The following is a 25088-nucleotide window of genomic DNA, read 5'->3' as shown; positions in this document are numbered from 1 at the left end:
GACTGGCCGCTACCCCAACAAAGATAAAAGGCTGACGGACCTCGCCCCAGGTTGCGGGAGCAACATTGCTGTATTCTAGATCCTGTACCTGTCCTTGCCTGGTTTCCTGCCTCATGTCCTGCCTTGGCCCTGTCGCACTGACACCTAGCAGAACTTTCGGATTCTGGACCGGACCTGGACTGCGATTCTCGGGTTGCCCCCGGGTCCAGCACAACATGTTATTATCGTTCATGGGGTTTAGATTGTGCTTTGCCTCCCCAAGGAGCCCAACCAGGGCAAGCGGACACGCCGTATAAAAGCGAAAAACGCTCAAAACATTGCAAAAGCCGATTGCCATCTGCAAACATTCCAAAATCAGGTTGCAGTGAAAAGCATTTTCCCCTCGGATGATCTCGGGGGGGGGGGTCGTTCCAGGAAGAGGCTTTCTTCCGCCACCAAATGCCTGGGTTAAACCGGAATGTTTTCAAATTCCCACACTTCTTTTTCCTAAGTCTGGGGTTGTTCTGTTGGGCTGGGCTGGGCTCCGTTTAAGGGATTTCACGGACGCCCGCCCGCCCCCCGCAAAATGGATGCTGCAAAATAGTTGCTCACTGCTGCTCACGGCTTGTGTAAAATGGCCAAATAACTTAATCCTGAGTTTGCTTCTTTCCTCCTCCTGCCAAGTCCATTTTCCTTTCATGCTGTGTACTTTTAGATTGTAAGCCCCAAAGGCAGGATCTGTTTCTCTCTCTCCTCTTTTAAGTGGTCTGTAATCTACTTTGGGAGCTTTCTTTGGTGGGAGGAAACTATTTATTTATTTATTTTTTTAAATGAATTGGGAGGAAACTATTTAAATAACTGAATTGGGTGCACATTGGACGAAGGAGAAGAATTCGTCCATGATGTCAAGAGTTTTTTCAGGCAGAACACTCAAATCGTCTGACGAGTTACTTTTAAGGCAATTATGCCACAGGCCAAATGAATAATAATAATAATAATTTATTATTTGTACCCCGCCCATCTGGCTGGGTTTCCCCAGCCACTCTGGGCGGCTTCCAACAAAGATGAAAAGTACACTAAAATGTCACATATTAAAAACTTCCCTGATGTCTTCTGAATGTCAGGTAGTTGTTTATCGCTTTGACATCTGATGGGAGGGCGTTCCACAGGGCGGGCGCCACCACCGAGAAGGCCCTCTGCCTGGTTCCCTGGATGTAATCAGGAATCAGAAAAAACCTGGATGTAATCAGGAAATTTTGAAGGCAATTGAATATGATGATGCTAATGTATTCTTGGTGCAGAATGTGAATAAATATGCCAACTGGATTTAGTAACAGGAAACCTTTTTTTTAAAAAAAGAATTAGGAATATCAGGAGAACGTGTTGCACTTTATATGATCTTGAAAAGATTATTTATATGAGAATACTTATACTTTTTTTTTTCATAAAAAAGCAGTTTACAACAAAAATACAGTAAAAGCATACCAAAAAAAACCAAAAAACCCCCCACAATGGTTAAAACATCCGTCAGTTCCACCTAGACACCATTTAACCATTGTGGAAAAGATGTATTCTTAACTGCCTGGCAGAATAGACAGGTTTTCAGGAGGTGTTTAAAAGTTGAATCTCAAGTGGCAGAGAGTTCCGTAGGGCTGGGCTGATAACACTAAAGGCTCGGGTTCCTTGTTGTCAAACGAACCTCAACAACCCTGGGAATGATCCAACGACTCCTGCAGGATCAAGCTAGGGCTACGAGGGCTTCAGCCAAGTCCTGAAAAGCTTTAATTTTCAACCACCTATCTTATTTTTGGAATGGTTGTTAAGTGTCGATAAACATTGCGATGGAAAATCTTTCCCCATAAACTTCCATGAGGGCTTTTTTTTTTGGTGATGCTGCAAATTATGGGTTGTCCTGCTCTAAGGAGACCCATTGGACCAGAGTTGAGTCACACCCACCCAGTTTCAGTGGATCTGAGCAGGATTTAGTTGGGCACAACCCTTGCATGGTATGTTTTATCTATTGATAAGTCGTATATTTAAGTATCGATTTCAATTAAATTTGCCCATTTTTTTATAGGATGCCTCTGTGCAGATGATGGGCTGATTTTTCAACTGAAAATCTTCCTTCTTAGCTTATTTTCAAATGCATTTGAGAACAGCCACCACCTTCTGTGATTAGATGTGATTGCTGTATTTCAGGGGGTTGGACTAGACGACTCTGGGGTTCCCTTTCCAGTTCTACCATTCTGTGATTCAGTGACAAACAAATTATTAACTGTAAGATAATCCTGGCATTCCTGGTTATTCAAAGCCAGCAAAAAGAAAAAAAAAAAGGCCCGTTTCACGAATCGTTCACACTTGATAGACTGCGTACCCAACTTGGTTAAAAGTTGTACTAAATTATTAAAAGTTAATCATTATTTATCAGTTAATTTGTTTGTAATTAGCAAGAGGTGCAGTACAGGAATACGCAGCTGTCCCTGACAGGGATCGAACCTGCGACTTTGGCATTTATTAGCACCATGCTCTAAGCAACAGAGCTGTTCGCTTGGGCAAGAAACATAACACAACAAACAGAACAAATTCCAGCCCACCAGATACTTTAGAATGCTACTTTGAATTTTAATCTGTTTTGGGGTTTTTTTTTTGTCTGTTGCCCATTTTAATTTCTTGAACGTTTCGAATTATTTTTGTTCGTTGTGTTTTATCGATGGTTTTATTGTTTTGTCTTCTTTCGTAAGCTGCTTGTTTGCTGTATTTTTCCGTGTATAAGACTATATTTCTCCCCCCCTCCCCCCCAATTTTTAAAGTTTAAAATTGTGGGTTGTCTTATAGACGGAATGTTGCAATTAATTATTGCTTAATTTTGGGCTCCAAAAATAGTGGGTGTCTTATACATGGAAAAAATATGGTAATAATAATAATAAAACTTCCTCAGAACCGGAAGGGGAGAGGCACTCTGTACATGCACGGCAACACCCTTATCGTACAATAGGCTTTTCATTCCTTTAAAAGAGAGATAGATAGATGCAATGGTTCTACCATTAGTACCTGATAACCATGGTTTGGAAGAGAACACTTTTTATTTATTGGATGTTAAAAAAGTGGGGAGCATGGTACAGTGGATGCTCGGGTTGCGAACGTGATCTCTGTGGGATTCGGCACTTCTGTGCATGCGCAAAGCATGATTTAGCGCTTCTGCACATGCGCGACCACCAAAACCCGGAAGTAACCCGTTCCGGTACTTCTGGGTTTCGGCGGTCTGTAACCCGAAAAAACGCAACCTGAAGCGGATGTAACCCGAGGTGTGACTGTATTTGTGGACAGAATATTATACAGTCATACCTCATGTTGCGTCCGCTTCATGTTACGTTCTTTCAGGTTACGTCCCACGGCGACCCGGAAGTACCGGAAAGGGTTACTTCCGGGTTTCACTGCTCGCGCATGCGCAGAAGCGCAAAATGACACCACGCACAGAAGCGGCGAATCGCAACCCATGTGTGTGCAGACGCGCTGCTGTGAGTTGCGCTCTTTTCATGTTGCGAACGGGGCTCTGGAACGGATCCCATTCACAACCAGAGGTGATACTTAAATTGTAAATCCCCTTTTTAAAAAAGCATTCGTAAGTGGGCTTATACCATCTTTTGCAGACATAGGTCTCTCACAAAGAATAACGGAGTCGGAAGAGGGGCCTCCAGAGTCATCTAGTCCAAATTCCTGCAATGCAGGAATTTTTTTACCCAATGTGGGGCTCAAACTCTGGGATTAACTGTCATGGAATTTTCTAGTGTGGAGATCCTAAATTAGGATTTGTGTGTGTGTGTAATTGTCTCTTTTTTTGACTAAATTTGTTTCTTCTTTTTTTAAAAAAAAAACCTTTCTTATAGGGAAGAACCTCTATACGAACGAATATGTAGCGATCAAGTTGGTAAGTGTTCTTCTGATAATAGGTTGGTTTTCTGGGTTTGTCTGTTTTTAAATGGGTCTGTCTCTTCTTTCTTCCCATCCTCATCTTTAGGTAGGGACCATTGTTTTTCAAAATATTATTATTATTTTTATTATTTATTATTATTATCTGGTTGGCCACTGTGAGAACAGTAAGCTGAACTAAATGATCCACTGACCTGATTGAGCAGACAGACTCTGATGTTGCCCCATTTGCACCGGAAAATAAAGGGATTTTTGCAGCTCTCCATTCTCTCTTCCTCTTCCTCTCTCCAGGAACCCATCAAGTCCAGAGCTCCTCAGCTCCACCTGGAATACAGGTTCTACAAACAGCTGGGAAATGCAGGTGGGTAGCGGGCTGGCCGGTCCTACGTGCAGTACACACGCCCCAGAGGGGCTTCGGAAGAAACTGTAATAAACGAAAATCTACCCTTGTTCCCTTATGGGGGACACGAGCCCTTCTAGAGTCCTTTGCAGGTTCTCCATTGGTCAGAGAAAATAACAGAGGCCAGCCAGAGAATATTGAGAAGCAAAGCAGCTCGTAAGCCTGATCTGTATTGAACTCTTGCAACAGGGTGCCCCCTTCACACACAGGAAAGGAGGAGGACCCAGAACAAAGGTGTGGCTGCCCTTATATAGACGTTTTAAATTGCCTGCCCTGGAGTCCAAGACCACCTCCAGATACATCATACCTGCATCACAGAAAGGGTGATCTACAACAGAAATCTGAGTGCATTGTTTACCTACTGTCTGGCAGGTTACCTGTTAATGGTCACTTGATTGGATACCCAGGGGAGCCTGGCCAGTCTTTTGTAATGACAAATACTTAGTTCCTGAGCCAGGTCACAGGCTCACACCCTATTCATACACAGACATACCCTTAAGGCAGGATTTTTGAAGGAAAAGACAATGGGGAGGCTTTTCCATTTTCCTGGACCTTGCAGAGAAATCGTTTGGTCAGTTTGGGAGTCAAAATGGTTCCAGGGCAGTTTTCCTGTGCTGCTTCAGACATGTGGTTTATATATTTATGTTTGCTTGGTACATTTATGAACATTTGTTATATATATAAAAAGGTAAAGGGACCCCTAACCGTTAGGTCCAGTCACGGACGACTGGGGTTGCGGCGCTCATCTCGCTTTATTGGCCGAGGGAGCCGGCGTACAGCTTCCGGGTCATGTGGCCAGCATGACTAAGCCGCTTCTGGCGAACCAGAGCAGCGCACGGAAACGCCGTTTACCTTCCCACCAGAGCGGTACCTATTTATCTACTTGCACTTTGACGTGCTTTTGAACTGCTAGGTTGGCAGGAGCAGGGACTGAGCAACGGGAGCTCACCCCGTCGCGGGGATTCAAACCGCCAACCTTCTGATCAGCAAGTCCTAGGCTCTGTGGTTTAACCCAAAGCACCACCCGCGTCCCTTGTTATATATATATAAGGTAAAGGTAAAGGTACCCCTGCCCGTACGGGCCAGTCTTGACAGACTCTGGGGTTGTGCGCCCATCTCACTTAAGAGGCCAGGGGCCAGCGCTGTCCGGAGACACTTCCGGGTCATGTGGCCAGCGTGACATCGCTGCTCTGGCAAGCCAGAGCCGCACACGGAAACGCCGTTTACCTTCCCGCTGGTAAGCGGTCCCTATTTATCTACTTGCACCCGGAGGTGCTTTCGAACTGCTAGGTTGGCAGGCGCTGGGACCGAGCAGCGGGAGCGCACCCCGCCGCAGGGATTCGAACCGCCAACCTTTCGATCGGCAAGTCCTAGGCGCTGAGGCTTTAACCCACAGCGCCACCTGCGTCCCTATATATATATAAAAGACCTTAATTCCCCCCCCCCAAAAAAACGGGCACTAGTCCTTATGATGGTCCAAGGAGTGGCTTGGAAGGGGTGTTTTACGACAGCTGTAAAGATTTGAGACAGGTGTTTTCAGGGTGCCCCCTGGAGAAGACGGAAACTAAAAGACGATGGGGCTACTCTCCCCCCCCCCCCCGTGTTGATTTTTCAATGTAAGCTTTGCTGCCGCCTTGCTCTTTTTCTCAGCCTTCGCCTTCCCTGTCCGCAGGACAGGTGACAGCCGTACTGGCCTGGCGTTTGTTAAGCGTTAATAATATTGACAGTCTCTCTGCTGCCGTTCTCCTTCCCGTCGACGCCAGGCAGGGACGTTCCCTGAATTCAGTTCCTCTCGAAAATACGTTTGCTTAGGCAAGTCAACCCAGACCCATGTCAGACGTTGACATGTTTCCATCTCTTCGTTAATTCTGCTGCTAATTTTGATGATCTCTTAAAGCTCAAAGCCGACTTTTAACTCTCTTTCTGTCGATAATTTTAATGCCCCTTACGAAACTGTTCAGGTTTCGTTACAGCCAGAGGTGGGTTAATTCTGTTAGGTAGAAGATGTAAGTAAAAATGAAAGAAGTCAATACAAATGAAACTGTGTGTTGATAGCCCTTAACCTTTTCACAACAGCACTTGGGGAACACACTGAGATAACAGGACTCAATTGTTAGTGAGATTACTATTTAACTTTTAAAATGGGACTTAAAAGCCCATTCTTTTTACATTATGGTCTTGGGGGCTGAATCTAGGCAGCGTTATAAACTCAGATATATAATAAGCTAGGTGCCAAACGTCACCTTGAACCAGGTTACAGTCGCCAAAAGAGAATGTCTTGTTGCCCCTTTTGGTCAAGGCAGCTCTAAAGTCTTATTTTCCAAATGATGGACTGCCTGTGATGCATTCTCAGTTAAACAACTGGCTAGTTCAAAGGAGCCAGGTTAAGAACTTAAAAAAAGAAAAGTCACTTGATCCAAAGACGGTCCACCTACCTATTGGCCTATTCCGACCTCTTTCTGATAATGGTGACTCAGACCATTCATAACATAGGAATATCCTTCCCAACTCTGAGCAGGGCAGTGGGAGAAGCCAAGACAAGCGACAACAATTCACTATAACGTCGTTCACTGCTCCTGCTCAGACTGCACAGAAAAAGTATTTTGGTTGCTGAAATTCATTCCGATTGTGCAGGTAAAATATATTGGAGAGAATTCTACAGGAGGGGGTGTTGGTGTTTGAAAACAGTGCAGATCCAAGGATCCCCATCCTGGCGCCCAGGCATCTTCACTTGGTGGCCAATGGTTGTTGTTTAGTCGTTTAGTCGTGTCCGACTCTGGATCAGAGCACGCCAGGCCCTCCTGTCTTCCACTGCCTCCCACAGTTTGGTCAAACTCATGAGAACACTGTCCCACCACCTCGTCCTCTGTCGTCCCCTTCTCCTTGCGCCCTCCATCTTTCCCAGCATCAGGGTCTTTTCCAGGGAGTCTTCTCTTCTCATGAGGTGGCCAAAGTCTTGGAGCCTCAACTTCAGGATCTGTCCTTCCCGTGAGCACGCAGGGCTGATTTCCTTCAGAATGGAGAGGTTTGATCTTCTTGCAGTCCATGGGACTCTCAAGAGTCTCCTCCAGCACCAGAATTCAAAAGCATAAATTCTTCGGCGATCAACCTTCTTTATGGTCCAGCTCTCACTTCCATACATCACTACTGGGAAAACCATATCTTTAACCTAACGGACCTTTGTCAGCAAAGTGGCCGATAGCCAGGTGCAAAATGTGAATCTCAAAAGCTGCTCACGAGGAGGCGTGCATCATAGTGATTGCTCAAAAAACCAGAAAGTTCTCAGCCACAAGGAGCATGCTGGAAAGTCAACTGATCTTGCACTGAACCAAAATTGTCCCTGACTCCACTTTGCCGTATTCTGAACTGCCTCCCCCTCTTCTCCACAGAAGGGATACCTCAGGTCTATTACTTTGGGCCCTGCGGGAAGTACAACGCGATGGTCTTGGAGCTGTTGGGGCCCAGCCTGGAGGACCTCTTTGACCTCTGCGACCGGACCTTCACCCTCAAGACGGTCCTTATGATCGCCATCCAGCTGGTGAGCAGACAACACTCCCCCTTTTTTGGAATGACCTGTGCAACACCCCCCAATGCCCTTGCCAACTGTGTAGAGGAAGTAGCACGACTCATGCAACACGTGAGCGACAAATAGACATACAATAATTACCGAAATAATTATACATTCTTTATCAATCTTCTGAGAAAAGTACAAAACCTTGTGTAAAGCCACAGAGACTTAAGATGGACTTACCGTGTCTGGTTTCAGTGGATTTTTCAAAGGCTCAACTCAGTCTTTTGTTTTCTTTATCTTTTTAGGTAAGTTCATGAAGGTGCCAACAAAGGGTAAGTTCGGTGTTGTTCACAGTACTGAGAGATGCTAGTGAGGTTGTAGATGGATGTTAATGAAGTTGTAGACAGGGCGTTTTGCATCCATCTACAACCTCACAACCTCACAGTACAGTGGTACCTCGGGTTAAGTACTTAATTCGTTCTGGAGGTCTGTTCTTAACCTGAAACTGTTCTTAACCTGAAGCACCACTTTAGCTAATGGGGCCTGCCGCTGCGCCGCCGGAGCACGATTTCTGTTCTCATCCTGAAGCAAAGTTCTTAACCCGAGGTAATATTTCTGGGTTAGCGGAGTCTGTAACCTAAAGCTTCTGTAACCTGAAGCGTCCGTAACCCGAGATATCACTGTATTGTGAACAACACCGAACTTACCCTTTGTTGGTATCTTCATGAACTTACCTGAAAAGATAAAGAAAACAAAAAACTGAGTTCAGCCTTTGAAAAATCCACTTGAGGTGTCTATTGAAGGTGCCAGGTGAGCCTCCCCGGGGAGAGCATTCCAAAACAGGGAGCCATTGTAGATAAGGCCCCGTTTTCCTGTTGCCGCTCTTCGGCTCTCATGCAGAGGATTCTGCAAACGGGGAGCCATTGCAGACATGCAACCCCTGGGGTGTTGCCCAGTCTAAAAAACAACAGATTCCCCTCCTCATGAAAATGCATACAGGTGGAAGAATGGAATTCTTTTTCTCACATGAGATATAAGCCACAAAAGAAATTGGAGGTTATTGAATTGTTTTTATGATATGGCAGTTAGAAGATGGGAGAAAAGAAGTACACCAGGGGTAGGCAAACTAAGGCCCAGGGGCCGGATCCTGCCCAATAGCCTTCTCAATCCGGCCTGTGGACAGTCCAGGAATCAGCATGTTTTTACATGAGTAGAATGTGTCCGTTCATTTAAAATGCATCTCTGGGTTATTTGTGGGGCCTGCCTTGTGTTTTTACATGAGTAGAATGTGTGCTTTTATTTAAAATGCATCTCTGGGTTATTTGTGGGGCATAGGATTTCGTTCACCCCCCCCAAAAAAAAAATATATAGTCCAGCGCACCACATGGTCTGAGGGACGATGGACCGGCCCATGGCTGAAAAAGGTTGTTGACCCCTAAAGTACACCAAGGAAAACTGGAGGGGAAGTCGACAAAAAGAAAAGAACAACTTTTGTGCATATGTGAAACTTTTGAACATTAAATAAAATATAACTGGGGGGAAACTCATAAACCTACAAGAAGCCCCAGTTTTCCTGGACACAGACCCTCAAGTGCTCCTTTGCGCATGGCACAGAGGCTCTGGCGGTTTTTCCTTTCGGCAGATCACCCGCATGGAGTACGTCCACACCAAAAGCCTGATCTACAGAGACGTCAAGCCGGAGAACTTCTTGGTGGGGCGGCCCGGTAGCAAGCGCCAACACGTCATCCACATCATTGACTTCGGCCTGGCCAAAGAGTTCATCGACCCCGAGACCAAAAAGCACATCCCGTACCGAGAGCACAAGAGCCTGACGGGCACCGCGCGGTACATGAGCATCAACACGCACCTGGGGAAAGGTGAGCAGGGGGAGGCAGCCCCTTGGAATGGGGAGGGGGAGCTGTGGGGGTCAAGGGGGGGGGCAAGGAAAAGCAGATTGGGTATGTGTGGCAGAGACAGAAAGAGAGAGAGAGAATGTTGCAGAGAGAACATGAATGAGAGAGAGCATAACTCTATGAATGGTGCAGCCATCTCTGAATCGCTGCATCCGTGCTGGACACAGAAACTGTTATTTTAAAAGGGTGTGTGTGTGTGGAGGGAAGCCCAGGCAGCCAGTGTAAAGATACAGTGGTACCTCAGGTTACATACGCTTCAGGTTACAGACTCCGCTAACCCAGAAATAGTTCCTCAGGTTAAGAACTTTGCTTCAGGATGAGAACAGAAATCGTGCTCCGGTGGCAGCAGGAGGCCACATTAGCTAAAGTGGTGCTTCAGGTTAAGAACAGTTTCAGGTTAAGAATGGACCTCCGGAACGAATTAAGTTCTTAACCCAAGGTACCACTTGTATTCCGTGTTGTTCTTTGACTTTTATTTAATTGTTTTAAAATATTTTTTTATTAATTTTTACATATTAATTATCATTCATACAGCAAAACTTCACTTCTTATACAACCTTTTTGGACTTCCATCAGCTCCTCTGATGGTCCTCCGTTCTTATCACTTATTCTGCATTTCTTAAATTCCTATTGCCTTTAATTATCTTCACTAACAGTCCCCCTTCGTTACCTTTTTTTCTTGCAGTATTTCAAATAGCCCACCTTACAAAACTTCTCGCAAACCTACAAGCGTAATCTGATCATCACAATTACTTTCCAAATAATCCGTAAATTTATACCAGTCTTCTGTGAATCTCTGATCCTGCAGATTTTGAATTCTTCCTGTTAATTTATCTAATTCTGCATAGTCCATCAATTTCATCCCCCAATCTTCTTTTGTTCTTTGGGTTTTAAAAAGAAAAAAAAAGTTGCTGAAATGATGACAAAGCCACAACTGAAAATGTCCTCTGTTGTCTCTTGCACAGAACAAAGTCGCAGGGACGACCTGGAGGCGTTAGGCCATATGTTCATGTACTTCCTCCGGGGGAGCCTGCCTTGGCAGGGACTGAAGGTGAGTTTCGCTGTGGAAATGGAAAAGCTTTTTCTCAACCGCCACTGAGCCTCATGGGCTTGCCCAAGGCTCCTGGTGGAGTACAGGGTCAGATTTAAGTTGCTGCTTTTGACCCTTAAAGCCCTTCATCACCCCCGTACCTGCGGGACCGCCTCTCCAGGTATGCCCCACGGAGGACCTTATGGTCCATAACTACAAGAAAGAAGATTCCACCTAAACATTAGGAAGAACTTCCTGACAGTAAGAGCTGTTTGACAGTGGGATTTGCTGCCAAGGAGTGTGGTGGAGTCTCCTTCTTTGGAGGTCTTGAAGCAGAGGCTTGACAACCATATGTCAGGAGTGCTCTGATGGTGTTTCCTGCTTGGCAGGGGGTTGGACTCAATGGCCCTTGTGGTCTCTTCCAACTCTAGGATTCTATGATTCTATGATTCTCTCCCCATCATCTTCTTTAATTCGTCGTATATTTCTCCCCCAAAAATCTTAATATTTTCGCACGTCCACCACATGTGGATCATGTCACCGTTATTTCCTCCACATCTCCAGCAAGCATTCGCCAAATTCTCATTCTCCACCCCAAATTCTCATTTCAGGCGGACACGCTGAAGGAGCGATACCAGAAGATTGGCGATACCAAAAGAGCCACCCCCGTCGAAGTGCTGTGCGAAAACTTCCCTGGTAAGGACTGGGCGGAGGAAGGAATGACCGCTCCCTTGGGTGCGATTCCAGACTGGATGACCCCCTGGGTGTGTGGGTATCCCCCTTTCTGAGTCTACAGCCCTACGATTCTGCAACCTTTCCTAGAGTAACGTCATGGAGGAAGTGGGAGGAGGCAGGTGTGCCACAAAAACCGGCCTCTGAATTGAACCTCCATATCAGGAGCACTCTACCACCATTCAAGCAGTTGGTCCCTTACCTTTTCCGCCCCGACCTGGCCACAGTGACCCACGCAACGGTCACCGCCAGGCTTGACTACTGTAATTCGCTCTACGCGGGGCTGCCCTTGAAGCTGTCCCAGAAACTCCAGCGGGTGAGAATGCTGCAGCGAGGCTCCTCACGGGGTCTCTGCCATGGGAGCATATTCACCTAGTGCTTTTCAAGCTGCACTGGCTCCCGGTGGAGTATAGGGTCAGATTTAAGGTGCTGCTTTTGACCTTTAAAGCCCTTCACGGCCTAGGACCCTCATACCTACGGGACCGCCTCTCCCGGTCTGCCCCAGAAGGACCTTAAGGTCCATAAATAGCAACACCCTAGAGGTCCCGGGCCCTAAGGAAGTTAGATTAGCTTCAACCAGAGCCAGGGCCTTTTCAACACTGGCTCCGGCCTGGTGGAACGCTCTGCCTCATGAGACCAGGGCCCTCCAGGATCTGATTTCTTTCATCAGGGCCTGTAAGACAGAGTTGTTTCGCCTGGCCTTTGGCTTGGAGCCAATTTGATTCCCTCCCCCTCTTCCTTTTTTCTTTTTTTCCTTTCTCCTCCTGTGAAGAGGCCGCATTTTAATGTTTTAATGTTGTATTTTAATCTTGTTTTTAAGTTGTTTTCCTTCAACTTGTTTTTATTATTGGTTGTTAGCCACCCTGAGTCCGGCCTTGGCTGGGGAGGGCGGGGTATAAATATTATTATTATTATTATTATTATTATTATTATTATTATTATTAAATCCCTGCTTCTTCAGGGTGGCATGTGTTGGGGTTGCCTTTTGGGTTCCTCTGAAAGGCTTCCTCAGGTGCATCCAGGTGGCCACAAGATGCCATGATGCCCCTACAGGTGTGTTGCCGGACGCCAAGCTCTCAGCAGCCCCTGCATCGCTGACGGCAAGGGATGTTGGCAGAGGCCCTCTGAATATCCCGGGGGGGGGGCACCCAGCAACCCCGTAAAAGTCTGCTTGGAATATCCCGTTGGCAAAAGTCTGATTTAAGCGCCACCCAGCACACAGACCCGGGTGGCACTGTGGGTTAAACCACAGAGCCTAGGACTTGCTGATCAGAAGGTCGGCGGTTCGAATCCCCGCGACGGGGTGAGCTCCCGTTGCTCGGTCCCTGCTCCTGCCCACCTAGCAGTTTGAAAGCACATCAAAGTGCAAGTAGATAAATAGGTACCACTCCGGTGGGAAGGTAAACGGCGTTTCCGTGCGCTGCTCTGGTTCGCCAGAAACGGCTTAGTCCTGCTGGCCACATGACCCGGAAGCTGTACGCCGGCTCCCTCGGCCAGTAAAGCGAGATGAGCGCCACAACCCCAGAGTCGGCCATGACTGGACCTAATGGTCAGGGGTCCCTTTACCCTTTACCTAGCACACAGACCTCCCTCTTCCCCTCTCCCTGCAACAGGATCCCCCCAAACTTGGGTCTCCAGCTGTTTTTGAACTAGCTTGCAGGTCAGGAATGATGTGAATCGTAGCACCAAAGTGGCTGGAGAACCAGGTTTGGGAACCCTAAGTTTGCCCCGCCGATCCAGTTTAACCCTTTGGATTAGCTTCCCTTGGTGTGATTGCCTGTGCTCTGACCATTGGGCAACCGCTGCCTCTTCCGCCTTCCTCCCCTTCCGCAGAGGAGATGGCCACGTACCTCCGCTACGTCCGCCGCCTGGACTTCTTTGAGAAGCCGGACTACGACTACTTGAGGAAACTCTTCACGGACCTCTTTGACCGGAACGGCTACGTTTTTGATTACGAATACGACTGGGCAGGGAAGCCTTTAGTGAGTTGGGGGTTTTCTTTGGGGGGGGAGCGGCTGGCTTTGGGTTGGAGAACTGAGGGGCCGCATTTGCTCATAGGCAGCCCTTTTGAGGGCCGGAGCAAATGCAGGCAGATGCAGATCTTGACCCTGAAAAACCACAGGGGGGATTTTTAAAAATCAGCTATATTTTTTCCCTTTCTCCTCCTGTGATGAGGCTGCATTTTAATGTTTTAATGTTGTATTTTAATCTTGTTTTTAAGTTGTATTCATTCAACTTGTTTTTATTATTGGTTGTTAGCCACGCTGAGCCCGGCCTTGGCTGGGGAGGGCGGGGTATAAATAAAATTTATTAATATTATTATTAATTTTGTAAAGTTGGTTGTTCATTCTGCGTTTGAACACCTCTTAATATATTGCCGCCAAATTTTGCTGGACACAGGTGGACGCCATGTTGAATCAAGGCTCCCTTTGCGGACCTTTCAAAACGGCAATTATGTCCACCATATTTTGCATGGTGGTTCCTGAGATCAGAGAGCAGTGGTGATTTGAAGCTGTGCAGGTTGTTTGATTTCTTAGAAATCTCAAGCGGGTGGGTGGAGAGAGGGAAAAGAAATTTCTCTCTTTTTAGATCATTGTTGAGTTGGAAGGGACCCGCAAGGGTCATCTAGCCCAACCCCCCAAAATATAGCAATTATCGAATTCCGAATGAACCTTTGCTTCAAGATGTCCAAGGAAAGAGAGTGCATCAGCTCTTAACACCTCTCTCAAATTTCTATCCTCTCCCCCTTTATTCACCTTTTCCCCAAACTTCTCCACCCATTTGGGAGGGGCTGTGGCTCTGACAGATCAGCTGCTTGGATTGCAGAAGGCAGCAACCCCTGATTTCTCCCAAGTACGGCTGGGAATACCCCCACCCCACCCCACTCTGATACAGAAGAAAACATTTTGGATCAATTAGACAGTCAGACTCTTAATCTTGGGGTCCTGGGTTCGAATCTCGGGCAAAATATTTCTGCATCTCAAGGGGTTGGGCTGGATGACCCTCGGGGTCCCTTCCAAGCCTGCGATTTACAAAGGAGCGCGGTACCGTCGACGTTCCTGATTTCACGCTCCCGTCTCTCCTTTTCCTCCCCTCTTTGCAGCCGACCCCAATTGGCACAATTCAGAGTGATTTACAAGTCCAGGCTCCAAACAGGGAAAAGACTCAGCAGTACATTAAACAGCAGGTAAGTGGGGTTCTTTCCCCCACTCCATGCCCCAGGGGTCCATAATGGGGTGTGGGGCAGTTAGAGGGCTGGCGATGGGGTGGAAGAGGAGGCCAGCCAGAGCCTGAGTGAATTGTGGGCGAGCCTGCAAAGTTCCTCCACTTCTGCCAAAACAGGGAGTGAATGGGGATCACAGAGGGGTCAGGCTGCCAAATTTGGCCTGCATAGGGCTTGGGTGAACAATGAGGGCCGGCTCCTTGCGGAGGCGGGAGCAGAGGCTTGGCGCCACCTGGTGGGAAGAGACGGAGGCGCCTCGGTGTCCGAGGAAAAGTCCTTCCTGAATAGGAGGGAGCGTGGTGGTTGCCTGGGTGTGGCGGAAAAGCGTTGGTCCATAGATCTTAGTTCTGCCTACACTGACTGGCAGCAGCTCTGCAGGTAGAGAGGGCTGTTCCCCTTTCAACAACTGGAATTAATGGCTTGCTTTCAACGGGTATGCAAAGGATTGATCCCACGTCCTTCTGCACGCATAGCAGGTGAGCTGGTGGCTCCTTCCATGAAAACAAATGCAGATTCTAGTCCTCATGGTGTTGAACGATGGGCTGATTTAACGGGGAGGTGCGGAGCTGCCTTCTAGCAAAGTTTTGGGGCTTCAGGACAGGGACAGACTTAACCTGGGATGCCGGGGTTTTGAACCTGCAACCTTCTGCATGCCAAGCAAGTGTTCTGACCCCTGAGTCGATTTGCTAGGGACATAGCCTTATTCTGAGTCAGCCCTTGGGTCTGTCTAGATCAGGCATGGCTAAACTTGGCCCTCCAGCTGTTTTGGGACTACAACTCCCATCATCCCTAGCGAACAGAACCAGTGGTCAGGGATGATGGGAATTATAGTCCAAAAAACAGCTGGAGGACCAGGTTTGGCCATGCCTGGTCTAGAACAAGGTTTCCCAAAGTTAGGTTTCCAGCTGTTTTTGGACTACAACTCCCAACATCCCTAGCTAGGCGGCATGCAGAGGGACGGGAGGCTGGGCCGTCTCCTTCCGGCGGCCCGGGGCAAAGACCATCACTTTTGCTCCGACGTAAATCAGCAACCCGGGCTTCAAAGCCAAGGGACACTATCAGCAGATCGAACTGCTCACACAGGATAGGTGTGAGGCTTGGGGAAGCATACTACAACTACAGATTTATTAATCATAAAGCAGGACAAAGAAACATGTCGTCTCTCATGTCGTCTCAGAGAGAAAAGCAAAAGCTATACACCCAACGGAAGTTCCCAGCAAGCTGTGCTGGAATGTAAACAGACTTGTGACATGTAACTATCCTACGTCTGTTCCTTAATGTGGAATGGACTTCTCAACATGTTCATCATCCCTAGCTAACAGGACCAGTGGTCAGGGATGATGGGAAATGTAGTCCAAAAACAACTGGGGACCCAAGTTTGGGAAATGGTGCTCTAAATCCAAAGTCCTTTGGGGATCTTTGTGCCATTTCATTGAATCATAGAATCGTAGAGTTGTTGGAAGGGACACCGAGGGGTCATCTAGCCCAACCCCCTGAAATGCAGGAATTCACAATGTGTGTTTTGAGTGTGACCTGGTGTGTGTGTGTGTGTGTGTGTGTGTGTGTGTGTGTGTACACGTATCCCTAGCATCTCTCGAAGGCCATGCCATTTGTCAAGAGTTTCCCAAACTTGGGTCTCCGGCTGTTCTGGGACTACGATTCCCATCATCCCTGACCCTGCTAGTAAAGCATTCTGGGATTTGTAGTCCCCCAAAACAGCCGGAGACCCACGTTTGGTAAACCCTGTGTTTGGAGGCACACCTGCCCTGCATGCACTTAGTGAAACTCGGCAGCAGCTGTGAATCTAACAGGGTTTGGTCATGGGGGCTCCGATCGCTGTCCCCTTTCCCTTCCAGATGGCGCCGGTGGGTTGGGGTACCTGTGGCGTTGCAGGTGTCGGGGTGCCAACAACCGGCAGCCATTAGGGACGCTGGGAGCTGGAGGAGGGTAGGAGACCCCCAGGTGCCCTTGAGCCCAGTGGGCGGTGGAGGTTGGGAGTCGTAGTTCAGCCGCACCCGGTGCCCCCCACGCCCCCTGCCCCTCTTCTGGGGGAATTTGCGTCCAGGCCTGTTTTATATTCTTTCGTTTTGCATGCTTTTTCGTTTTGTTTTTTCTTCCTTTCTCTCTTTCCCTCTCCCCCCTTTGTCGCCTCTCCCCACAACCCCCCGCCATCTTTTTCTGACCCCTCTCTCGCCTTTGTCACCCCCCCTTTCGTCTCCTCCCCCCCCCCGTCGCTAGCAGTCCCCCGAGGGGACGGAGGTGTGGGACCCTCAGGCTGGCCAGGAGCCTGCCGAGAAAGTCCTAGGAGCCCACCTTGCGGCCAGCAGGCTTGGGGGGTCCGTGCAGGTACATTAGAGGGGCGTATGGGGTGGGGTGGGGGCTGGCAGGGGGGGGAATGACCTGCAAACCGCTGTCCAAGCCGCTTTGGCGCCTGCAAACATTGCCACCGTCCCAGGCGCAACTGACCTGGCCCCATTCACTTCAATGGCTCTGCTCTTGGGACTCAGCTTCCACCAGTTCGTCCATGGCAGTGTGCCTACTCTTGAGTAGGACTTGCGTGGGCTGCCACCCTCTCTTTAGGCCCTGCTGCTTTCTCTCGCCTGTGCCCCCACCCCCAGTGTTGCTCGGAGAAAATGAGTGCACAGCTCTTCCCTTGATGGTGAATCCGGTCCGCCTATGTGTTCGCCCCTGTCTCTGCCTGTGTCCACGCATGATGTGGCCCCCCCCCATTTTTCTGGTGTTTCCGGAGCTCTGGTGGAAATATTGCAAGCCTACGGGGGGGGGGGGGTTCATTACACCGATAAATACTACTTGGAGTACACCCGCAGAAATTACGAGGACTCTTGCCTGTTGACTCCAGTGTGTCTACTCTTGAGTAGGCCTAAGGTTGGATGCAGCCCGGCGTCTGTTCTCCTCCCCGCCCCTCCCATGGCAAACTTCTTTGGTGAAGATGGGGTGGGTGGGTGTGGGTATTTTTTATTATTTTTAAAAACCTTGGTCACTGTCCTGTCTGTTTTACTTATTTCATAAAACCTACATACCATTTGATAATTTAAGAGGGAAAAAAACTTCACAAAGCTGTTTAGAAACAGAATAAAATTATATATATATATATTTACACCCCCCCCCCAAGAATTCAGGGATTCTCTCTCTGTCATTGTAAATCCGCAGCAGAGTTTTTTGAAGGTGGGTTTCCTGTGACAGCAACTTGTCCCCTGAGAGGCATGATTCAGAAAAAAAGCCACTATTTTCTATCAACAGGCTTGATTTTCTTCCAGGATCGTGGTTTCAAAAGTTCAGCGAGATATCCTTCCAGCTTTTGCCATTTATTACATAGGAAAAAGATTTCATTTTCTTATCACACCATTGATAACAACAACAACAATAACAATAACAATAACAACAATAACAATAACAATAACAATAACAATAACAATAACAATAATAATAATAATAATACATGACATTATTTGATAATAGTATTAACAATAACAGTGTTAATAATAATAATATTTAACAGCCACAATAATAATATCCTGGTCCCCTGCAGAATCCCACTGTCGGCACAAACTTTTATGTAAGAGGCGAGAGCTCTGGAATTCTGTAAACGGCAAACTAAAATTGTACAAGCTTTTTCCCATTGCAATGTTTTGGGACATTAATTGTTTGTTTCTGCAAAGGAATTTTAGAGACTGAAGGAAGCTGTTCTCAGACGAGGGGCTAGAGAAGAGAAGTTGGGGCATGTAATGTGATATTTGGGGGCGGGGGCACCCAGTGATAGGATGGCCACAGGAAACACCGTGAACACCCAGAAAGAGCTAAACTTGGTTTCTGACAGTGGTTTCTTAATCCTTACAGGTTTGCACATGAAATTCAGAATTTCCAATGTTAAGACTGAAAACTTGGGGTTCCGTTTGGTTTTCAGTTCATCTTCCGACGTTCTTAAAAGCCAGAACCATGTAATACAGTTTAGCGAGAGCCACAAAAATGTTTTCTGGATAACGCTAATAGCAAGGTGGTGTTGCTGGTTAAACGCCCAGCCTTGAGAGGGATTTGAACCACCCACAGTACTCTCTAAAAAGTGGACTATAAACCTGGTTGGTTGCAGCTGTCCTGTGATTGAGTATGTTCTTTGACGAACCCCTGTGTGGTACTAAGAATAATTATTTGAAAATGAGCTGGCCTTTTACAGTAATGTACCCTCTCCTCCCTCAGGTTCAGATCTGGGCTGCTTGCGCATTTTGCCCAGCACAGCCTGGCTCAACTGAGTTGAATTTTATTATTACGGTCACAGACCAGATCCGGCTCACTTACAATATCAGGAAAATCATAAAACACAACAGGAATACATTGAATTGCAGTTGGGTATAACAGAGACAGTACAGATATAGCGGCAGTTAAAAATATATATTAAATCTTGATCACTTGTCATTTAAAACCTTAATCATTTTGGTAGCACAGCTTGTTCCCTAAGTTTTATGGCAGTCGCACAGAATTTGGCCACCCTGAGCATGATCTCTAGATCCTTGTCCTCAACCAGGAGTTTTAGACATTGAAGTTTCGGACCCATTTGGAGATTTTTGTACAGTGGTGCCCCGCAAGATGAATGCCTCACAAGACGAAAAACTCGCTAGACGAAAGAGTTTTCCGTTTTTTGAGTCGTTCCGCAAGACGAATTTCCCTATGGGCTTGCTTCGCAAGACGAAACGTCTTGCGAGTTTGTTTCCTTTTTCTTAAAGCCGCTAAGCCATTAATAGCCGCTAAGCCGCTAATAGCCGTGCTTCGCAAGATGAAAAAACCGCAAGACGAAGAGACTCGCGGAACGGATTAATTTCGTCTTGCGAGGCACCACTGTATAACAGGAGTGATAAATACTGAGCGTATATCCCCATAGAAACGGCAGTGTAACAAGACATGAGGGACTGTTTCCACCTCCATCAAGCCGCAGGGACAGATTTGTTCCACGTATGGTTTACCCTCGAATCTGCCCAGCCTGGCTCAACACGAACCAGGGTCTGTGCAGAGCGGCCACTCTCCTGCCCCCCCCCCCCAGCAATCAGAAACCCTGGCTTGGCTTGCAAACGATAGATTCCAGGGCAGCAAGATTGCTCTCCTCGCACCAGGCATCAAAGCGACTCCTGATTTCTTCCCCCGATCCATGGTTTGCAGGGAGTAGCCAAACCCTGTGGCTTGCAGTGCAAGCGGTTTCGAAACCTTGTGCGATTGCTTTGGTGGAAAATGTCTTTGGACCTTTTGACTCAGCACCCCACGTTTCATCTCCAAACCAAAGAGAGCTCAGCATCGGCCCTTGAATTCTTTGCTTTGAATCCTGACAAGACAGAAGTACTGTTTTTGGGGGCCAGGAGGCGGGCAGGTGTGGAGGATTCCCTGGTCCTGAATGGGGTAACTGTGCCCCTGAAGGACCAGGTGCGCAGCCTGGGAGTCATTCCGGGCTCACAGCTGTCCATGGAGGCAGGTCAATTCTGTGTCCAGGGCAGCTGTTTACCAGCTCCATCTGGTACGCAGGATGAGACCCTACCAGCCCGCGGACTGTCTTGCCAGAGTGGTGCATGCTCTAGTTATCTCTCGCTTGGACTACTGCAATGCGCTCTATGTGGGGCTACCTTTGAAGGTGACCCGGAAACTACAACTAATCCAGAATGCAGCAGCTAGACTGGTGACTGGGAGCGGCCGCCGAGACCATATAACACCAGTCTTGAAAGACCTACACTGGCTCCCAGTACGTTTCCGAGCACAAGTCTAAGTGTTGGTGCTGACCTTTAAAGCCCTAAATGGCCTCAGTCCAGTATAGCTGAAGGAGTGTCTCCACCCCCATCGTTCAGCCCGGACACTGCGGTCCAGCGCCGAGGGCCTTCTGGCGGTTCCCTCCCTGTGAGAAGCCAAGTTACAGGGAACCAGACAGAGGGCCTTCTTGGTAGTGGCGCCCGCCCTGTGGAACGCCCTCCCACCAGATGTCAAAGAGAAAAACAACTACCAGACTTTTAGAAGACATCTGAAGGCAGCCCTGTTTAGGGAAGCTTTAAATTTTTAATAGGTTATTGTATTTTAATATTCCGTTGGAGGCCGCCCAAAGTGGCTGGAGAAACCCAGCCAGATGGGCGGGGTATAAATAAATTATTATTATTATTATTATTATTATTATTATTATTATTATTATTATTGCTTTTCATCTGAAGGGATTCGGCTCCAAATGCCAGGCTCAATGTCACGCACTGCGTTTGGGGGAGTCCTGTCTTAGGGCCAATGCACCCTGACCTCTGCATTTCTGTGCAAAATCCCAGAGGCAGAGGGGTGCAAGCACTGGGCTTTTCCCAGTCTCTTTTCCCCACCTCACCTGCCTCCTCTTCCTGCCTCCTCAGGTCATGAGTTCGACCAACGGGGAGCTGAACACAGATGACCCCACTGCCGGCCACTCAAATGCCCCCATCACCGCCCCCGCCGAGGTTGAGGTGGCTGATGACACTAAGTGAGTAAACCAAGTCTTCTTGCGCGGGGGGAAACCAGAGTCTCGCTTGGCCTGGGAGAGGAAGCTCAGATCCGGCGCCCAAATCCAGCCCCCAAGACCCTCTGAATAGCAGGTTGGACTAGATGAGCGTGGTGGGGGGAGAGACCCTTCGAATTCTGCCGTTCTCTGATTCCGCAAGTGCTTTTGCCTCCTTGGGGGCCTTTTTCTGGAAGTGGCAGGAGGAGAGTTTTGCTCTTGTGCTCAGGCCCCGTTCGAGGTGCCCCGCATGGGCCTGATCCGCCTGCAAGGCTCCTAACGCCCTCCTCTCCTCGATTCTCAGGTGCTGCTGTTTCTTCAAGAGGCGGAAGAGGAAAACCATCCAGCGCCACAAGTGACGTGCTGCCCTTCTCCGCTTTGGCCGAGGCCGGCGTCCCCTCGGGACTACGTTTCCACCCTCCGCCCCTCTTCCTTTTCACTTCCTGTCTGTGGATAATGGATCTTGATCCTTTGGTCAGATGGGAGAGGACGGGCCTTCTCCCCTCCGCCTGCTCCAGAGTCGCAAGGGGTCTGTGTGGCGTACAAGCCGCCTTTGACTCCACTCACAGGCTCACCCGGGGAGAGAAGGGGAAGCTTCTCCCCCACTCTCAGCCTGAATATATATATATTTCTTTTATTTTCTTTTCCCTTCCTCCAAGAGACACAGCAACAGAGGGAAGCGGAACCGGCAGGAGGAGGAAGAAGAAGCACGTCGCTGAACTTTCTTTGGAAGTGCCCGCGCCCTCCTTGGTTTTGCAAAGAGAAAAAAGCATTAACTATTTATGCAGCTGCCCCCCTCCAAGGGGGAAAAAACCCACACTTGTCTGGGCTCTTCTCTCCCCCCTTCCTCACCTTGGTTTCACGGAATTATTTTTTTGGAAGCAAAAAAAGAACCCCGGGAATCAGTTCTTTGCAGAAGATTTGCTGGGACGATGCTGGGAATGTCAGCTGCAGCTAATATTCCCTCCCCATCCCCCCCCCTTTTGCTGTTTCTTTGTCTCTTTAACTTAATTTAAAAATTGCATCTTAGTTGTTGCGTTTGTGGGACAGTCTCCTTATTTTCTTTCTCCCCCTCCTTCCCTCTGTTTTTGTAGCGATGCAAACTTTGCATCATATTTTTTTTTATTTCATAAAGTATCTTGTTTTAGATTTGTGCCCCCCTTCCCAACTCTCTTAAGTTTCTCCCCACAACCCCTGCCGATTTAGTTGTGGCCAAGTCCTTTTGGGGAGACAGAGGGAAGTCCCTGGGGTGCCCTCCCCGTCTCGAGCACGGCTGGGGGGGGGCAAAGTGGGGTTTCGCACCTGGGGAGGAAAGCGGCTCGTTTACACTACCGAATCTTCATTTCTCAATGCACTTTTTTTGGGTAGCAATACAAGGAGCATCTGTGTCTTGGAATTAACCGGGCTTTAGAGAATTCTTTGGGGTTCGTTTTGAGGAAAGCTAGATTCTCCTTTAATTAAAAAAAAGACCCACTGACTCGCTGGGGGTGGAGGGGGGCCTTGGATCTCAGGAACAGCTGCCGGCCAAGATGAACCCCCCAAACGACTTCCGTTGCTATGGGAAATTTTTTTGGGGTGGGGAGAGTTCAGAATGGAGAGGGTTTGGGGTGGCCAAAGCCAAAAATCGAAATCTGATCTGCAGGGGTCAAGCCTAGCCCCCTAAAACTTCCAACTGGAACAGATCTGTGGCGAAAGCTCCTTGGGAGGGGGTGAAAAGGAAACTTTGGCTGAACAAATTCATGTGAGGACAATCCACCCTGTTGTTTTTGTGTCTCCCCCCCCCCAAAATACAGATCAGACACTCACAGTGACAAATTCCAGTTTCTGCTAAATTGCTCAGCTACGGGATGTTGTCTTGAGAAGTCCGGCTCTCCACTGCAGTTTTAAATCTTGTGCATTTTGCTGCAGGGAGCCAGGAAATGGGTAGAAGCAGATTTCTTCCTTGGGGGGTTCTTTTGGGGCAGTAGGGAGCGCCCCCCTTTCCTTCTGGGTTTCTTGGCCATCTTTAAATCCCAGCCAGGATGCTCCCAGTTAGGACCACACCTTGGCGAAGGCTTGTTTGTGCCCCCCTCTCTTCCAGCCAACCGGACCCCAACAACCACCCTTCTAGGTCCTGCAAAGTTCCCGGGCACACTTTGGGGGAGGGGGTCCGTTGCTTCCAAACAAGGACTGAGAAGCCTTGCTGCTTCTTTATAGACAAATATATTTTTATACAGAGAAGAAGGGGAGGGCACTGCCTTCCCTTGTACCTATTCCAGAGAAGCATGTTCTGTTTCCTTTAAAATAAAATAAAAAGCCTGTCGTTGTCCCCCCCCCTCACTTACAAATGTTGTAATCACGACACTTGTTAATGTCAGGCTATGGGGAGTGGGCTGTGATTAGACGGGCAGGGAAGTTTTTTTTTTTGGGGGGGGGGTCTTTGGTCTCTTGCACTAAATGGCACCCACGTCGCCCAAATTCTACGTGTCTTAAAACTGCCGCACCTCCTCACTAGTAAGACCTCCCCCCCCCCGTTGCTTCGATTCCCACTACCTGTCCCCCCCCACGGAAAAAAAATACCCACCAAAGCTGTGTATGCTTGCCCTCGTCTTGTTCACTTGATTGTGCTAGAGTCAAATTGGTTAACAGTGGGATCCAAGTTTCTAGTCCTCCTCGTTCATGGACAGCAGGACCCCGCCCCCCGGCCGACCCCCAAGTTGCGTTGGAGGGAGTTAGTGCCAGAATGCAAGGCCCACCCTGACCACCCTCCATGCCTCTGTCTACATGCCTCCCCCTTGCAAAAAACCGAAATTAAGTTTTCAGTTGTGTGTGCTTTTAAAGATGGGGGTTTTTTTTGGGGGGGTGCCCCCTTTTTTCTTTTATGGCTGATTTCTTTTACGGCTACTTGGAGAAGAGGCAAGGTGTGGGGAGGAGAAAGAACTAAAAAAAATAATTCAGATTATTGTCTTGCTCTACCTGGTCTTAGGTTTATAAGTGCCTCAAAAGAGGGGGGGGGGAAGGGGGCATTGGAATGGAAAGATGGGAGGAGGCGTTAAGGTAAAGGGCAGGAAAAAATTATAATCCTCGATTCTGGCGACTTTCACTAAAAATAGGGTTCCTTAGATACGTGCAATGTTTGAGTTGGTTCCCCAAACAGTGCAGAAGAGGAGGGGAGGGAATTAAAAAATTCAGCCTTAAATGATATGCTGGGGCGGGGGGTGGTAATGTAGTTCCAGTCCCAGGAAGGGTGTAAAAGAGAAATTAAAATTAAAATGTTTATGTAAAAAGAGTGCATGTGAGTGTGCTTGGATTACCAGTTGCAATGTGGATTATTCTGGTTTTGAAAAAGGGCAGACTTTGAAAAGATTTACCTTGGCAGAGGTCGACATCAAGGTATGGTTTTTGCCGTTTGGGCCCAGATTGTCAGAAGCTTGCATCAAAATGAATCTTGCAGACCCAGCAATGGTGGTTTGTTTGGTTTTGTTTTAGAAAATAAAATTGCTTTTTTTTTTTTTTTTTTTGCTTAACAAAATGGGGGCGGGGGGGGGTGATCGATTTGAGTCTGCACAGAGACGTGATCTGTTGCCGATGCGATTCCAAAAACTCGAGGCAGCGAGAGAGACTTTTCCGTTGTCAGTTTTTAGTTAACTGCTTTAAGCAAAACAAAAATGTACACAGGTAAATGGCATATAAAAGTTTCTCTGAAGCTTCTTTGAAAGCCATAGAGGTTTAGGGGCTTTTTTTTTTTAATTAAAAAAATTCAAAAAACAAGGAGAAAAAAACACCTGAAAAACAAAAAAATTAAAAAAAACTTGAAAAATAAATTCTGCAAAGATGTTTCTTTGGGTTTTGGAGGGTGTGGTACTCGTACTGTTTTGTTTCCGGAAGT

General features: G+C 47.8%; 1 protein-coding gene and 1 long non-coding RNA gene across 4 annotated transcripts in view; both read left to right on the top strand.

The window, feature by feature from the left end:
* The window catches only part of CSNK1G2 (casein kinase 1 gamma 2), a 55586-nt gene extending 30567 nt beyond the window's left edge, over positions 1-25019 (top strand). For 2 of the 3 annotated variants that reach the window (XM_079960773.1, XM_079960774.1), the window contains exons 3-13: positions 3867-3907; positions 4201-4270; positions 7699-7847; positions 9463-9697; positions 10699-10784; positions 11375-11459; positions 13329-13477; positions 14599-14682; positions 16957-17064; positions 21099-21205; positions 21525-25019. In XM_079960773.1, the coding sequence (XP_079816899.1) occupies positions 3867-3907; positions 4201-4270; positions 7699-7847; positions 9463-9697; positions 10699-10784; positions 11375-11459; positions 13329-13477; positions 14599-14682; positions 16957-17064; positions 21099-21205; positions 21525-21579 (1169 nt within the window). In that variant the 3' untranslated portion in view covers positions 21580-25019. The remainder of the gene's footprint in view (positions 1-3866; positions 3908-4200; positions 4271-7698; positions 7848-9462; positions 9698-10698; positions 10785-11374; positions 11460-13328; positions 13478-14598; positions 14683-16956; positions 17065-21098; positions 21206-21524) is intronic. The other variant, XM_079960775.1, reaches the window with a different exon arrangement.
* Positions 1-25088, top strand: part of LOC307207300 — a 113402-nt gene that overhangs the window by 66912 nt on the left and 21402 nt on the right. The window lies entirely within an intron of this gene.

The sequence above is a fragment of the Podarcis cretensis genome (assembly GCF_951804945.1).
Source record: "Podarcis cretensis genome assembly, chromosome: 18".
In the NCBI taxonomy this organism is placed as follows: domain Eukaryota; kingdom Metazoa; phylum Chordata; class Lepidosauria; order Squamata; family Lacertidae; genus Podarcis; species Podarcis cretensis.
Note: the sequence above shows the minus strand (reverse complement) of the source record. Positions and strands in the feature narration are given on the sequence as shown.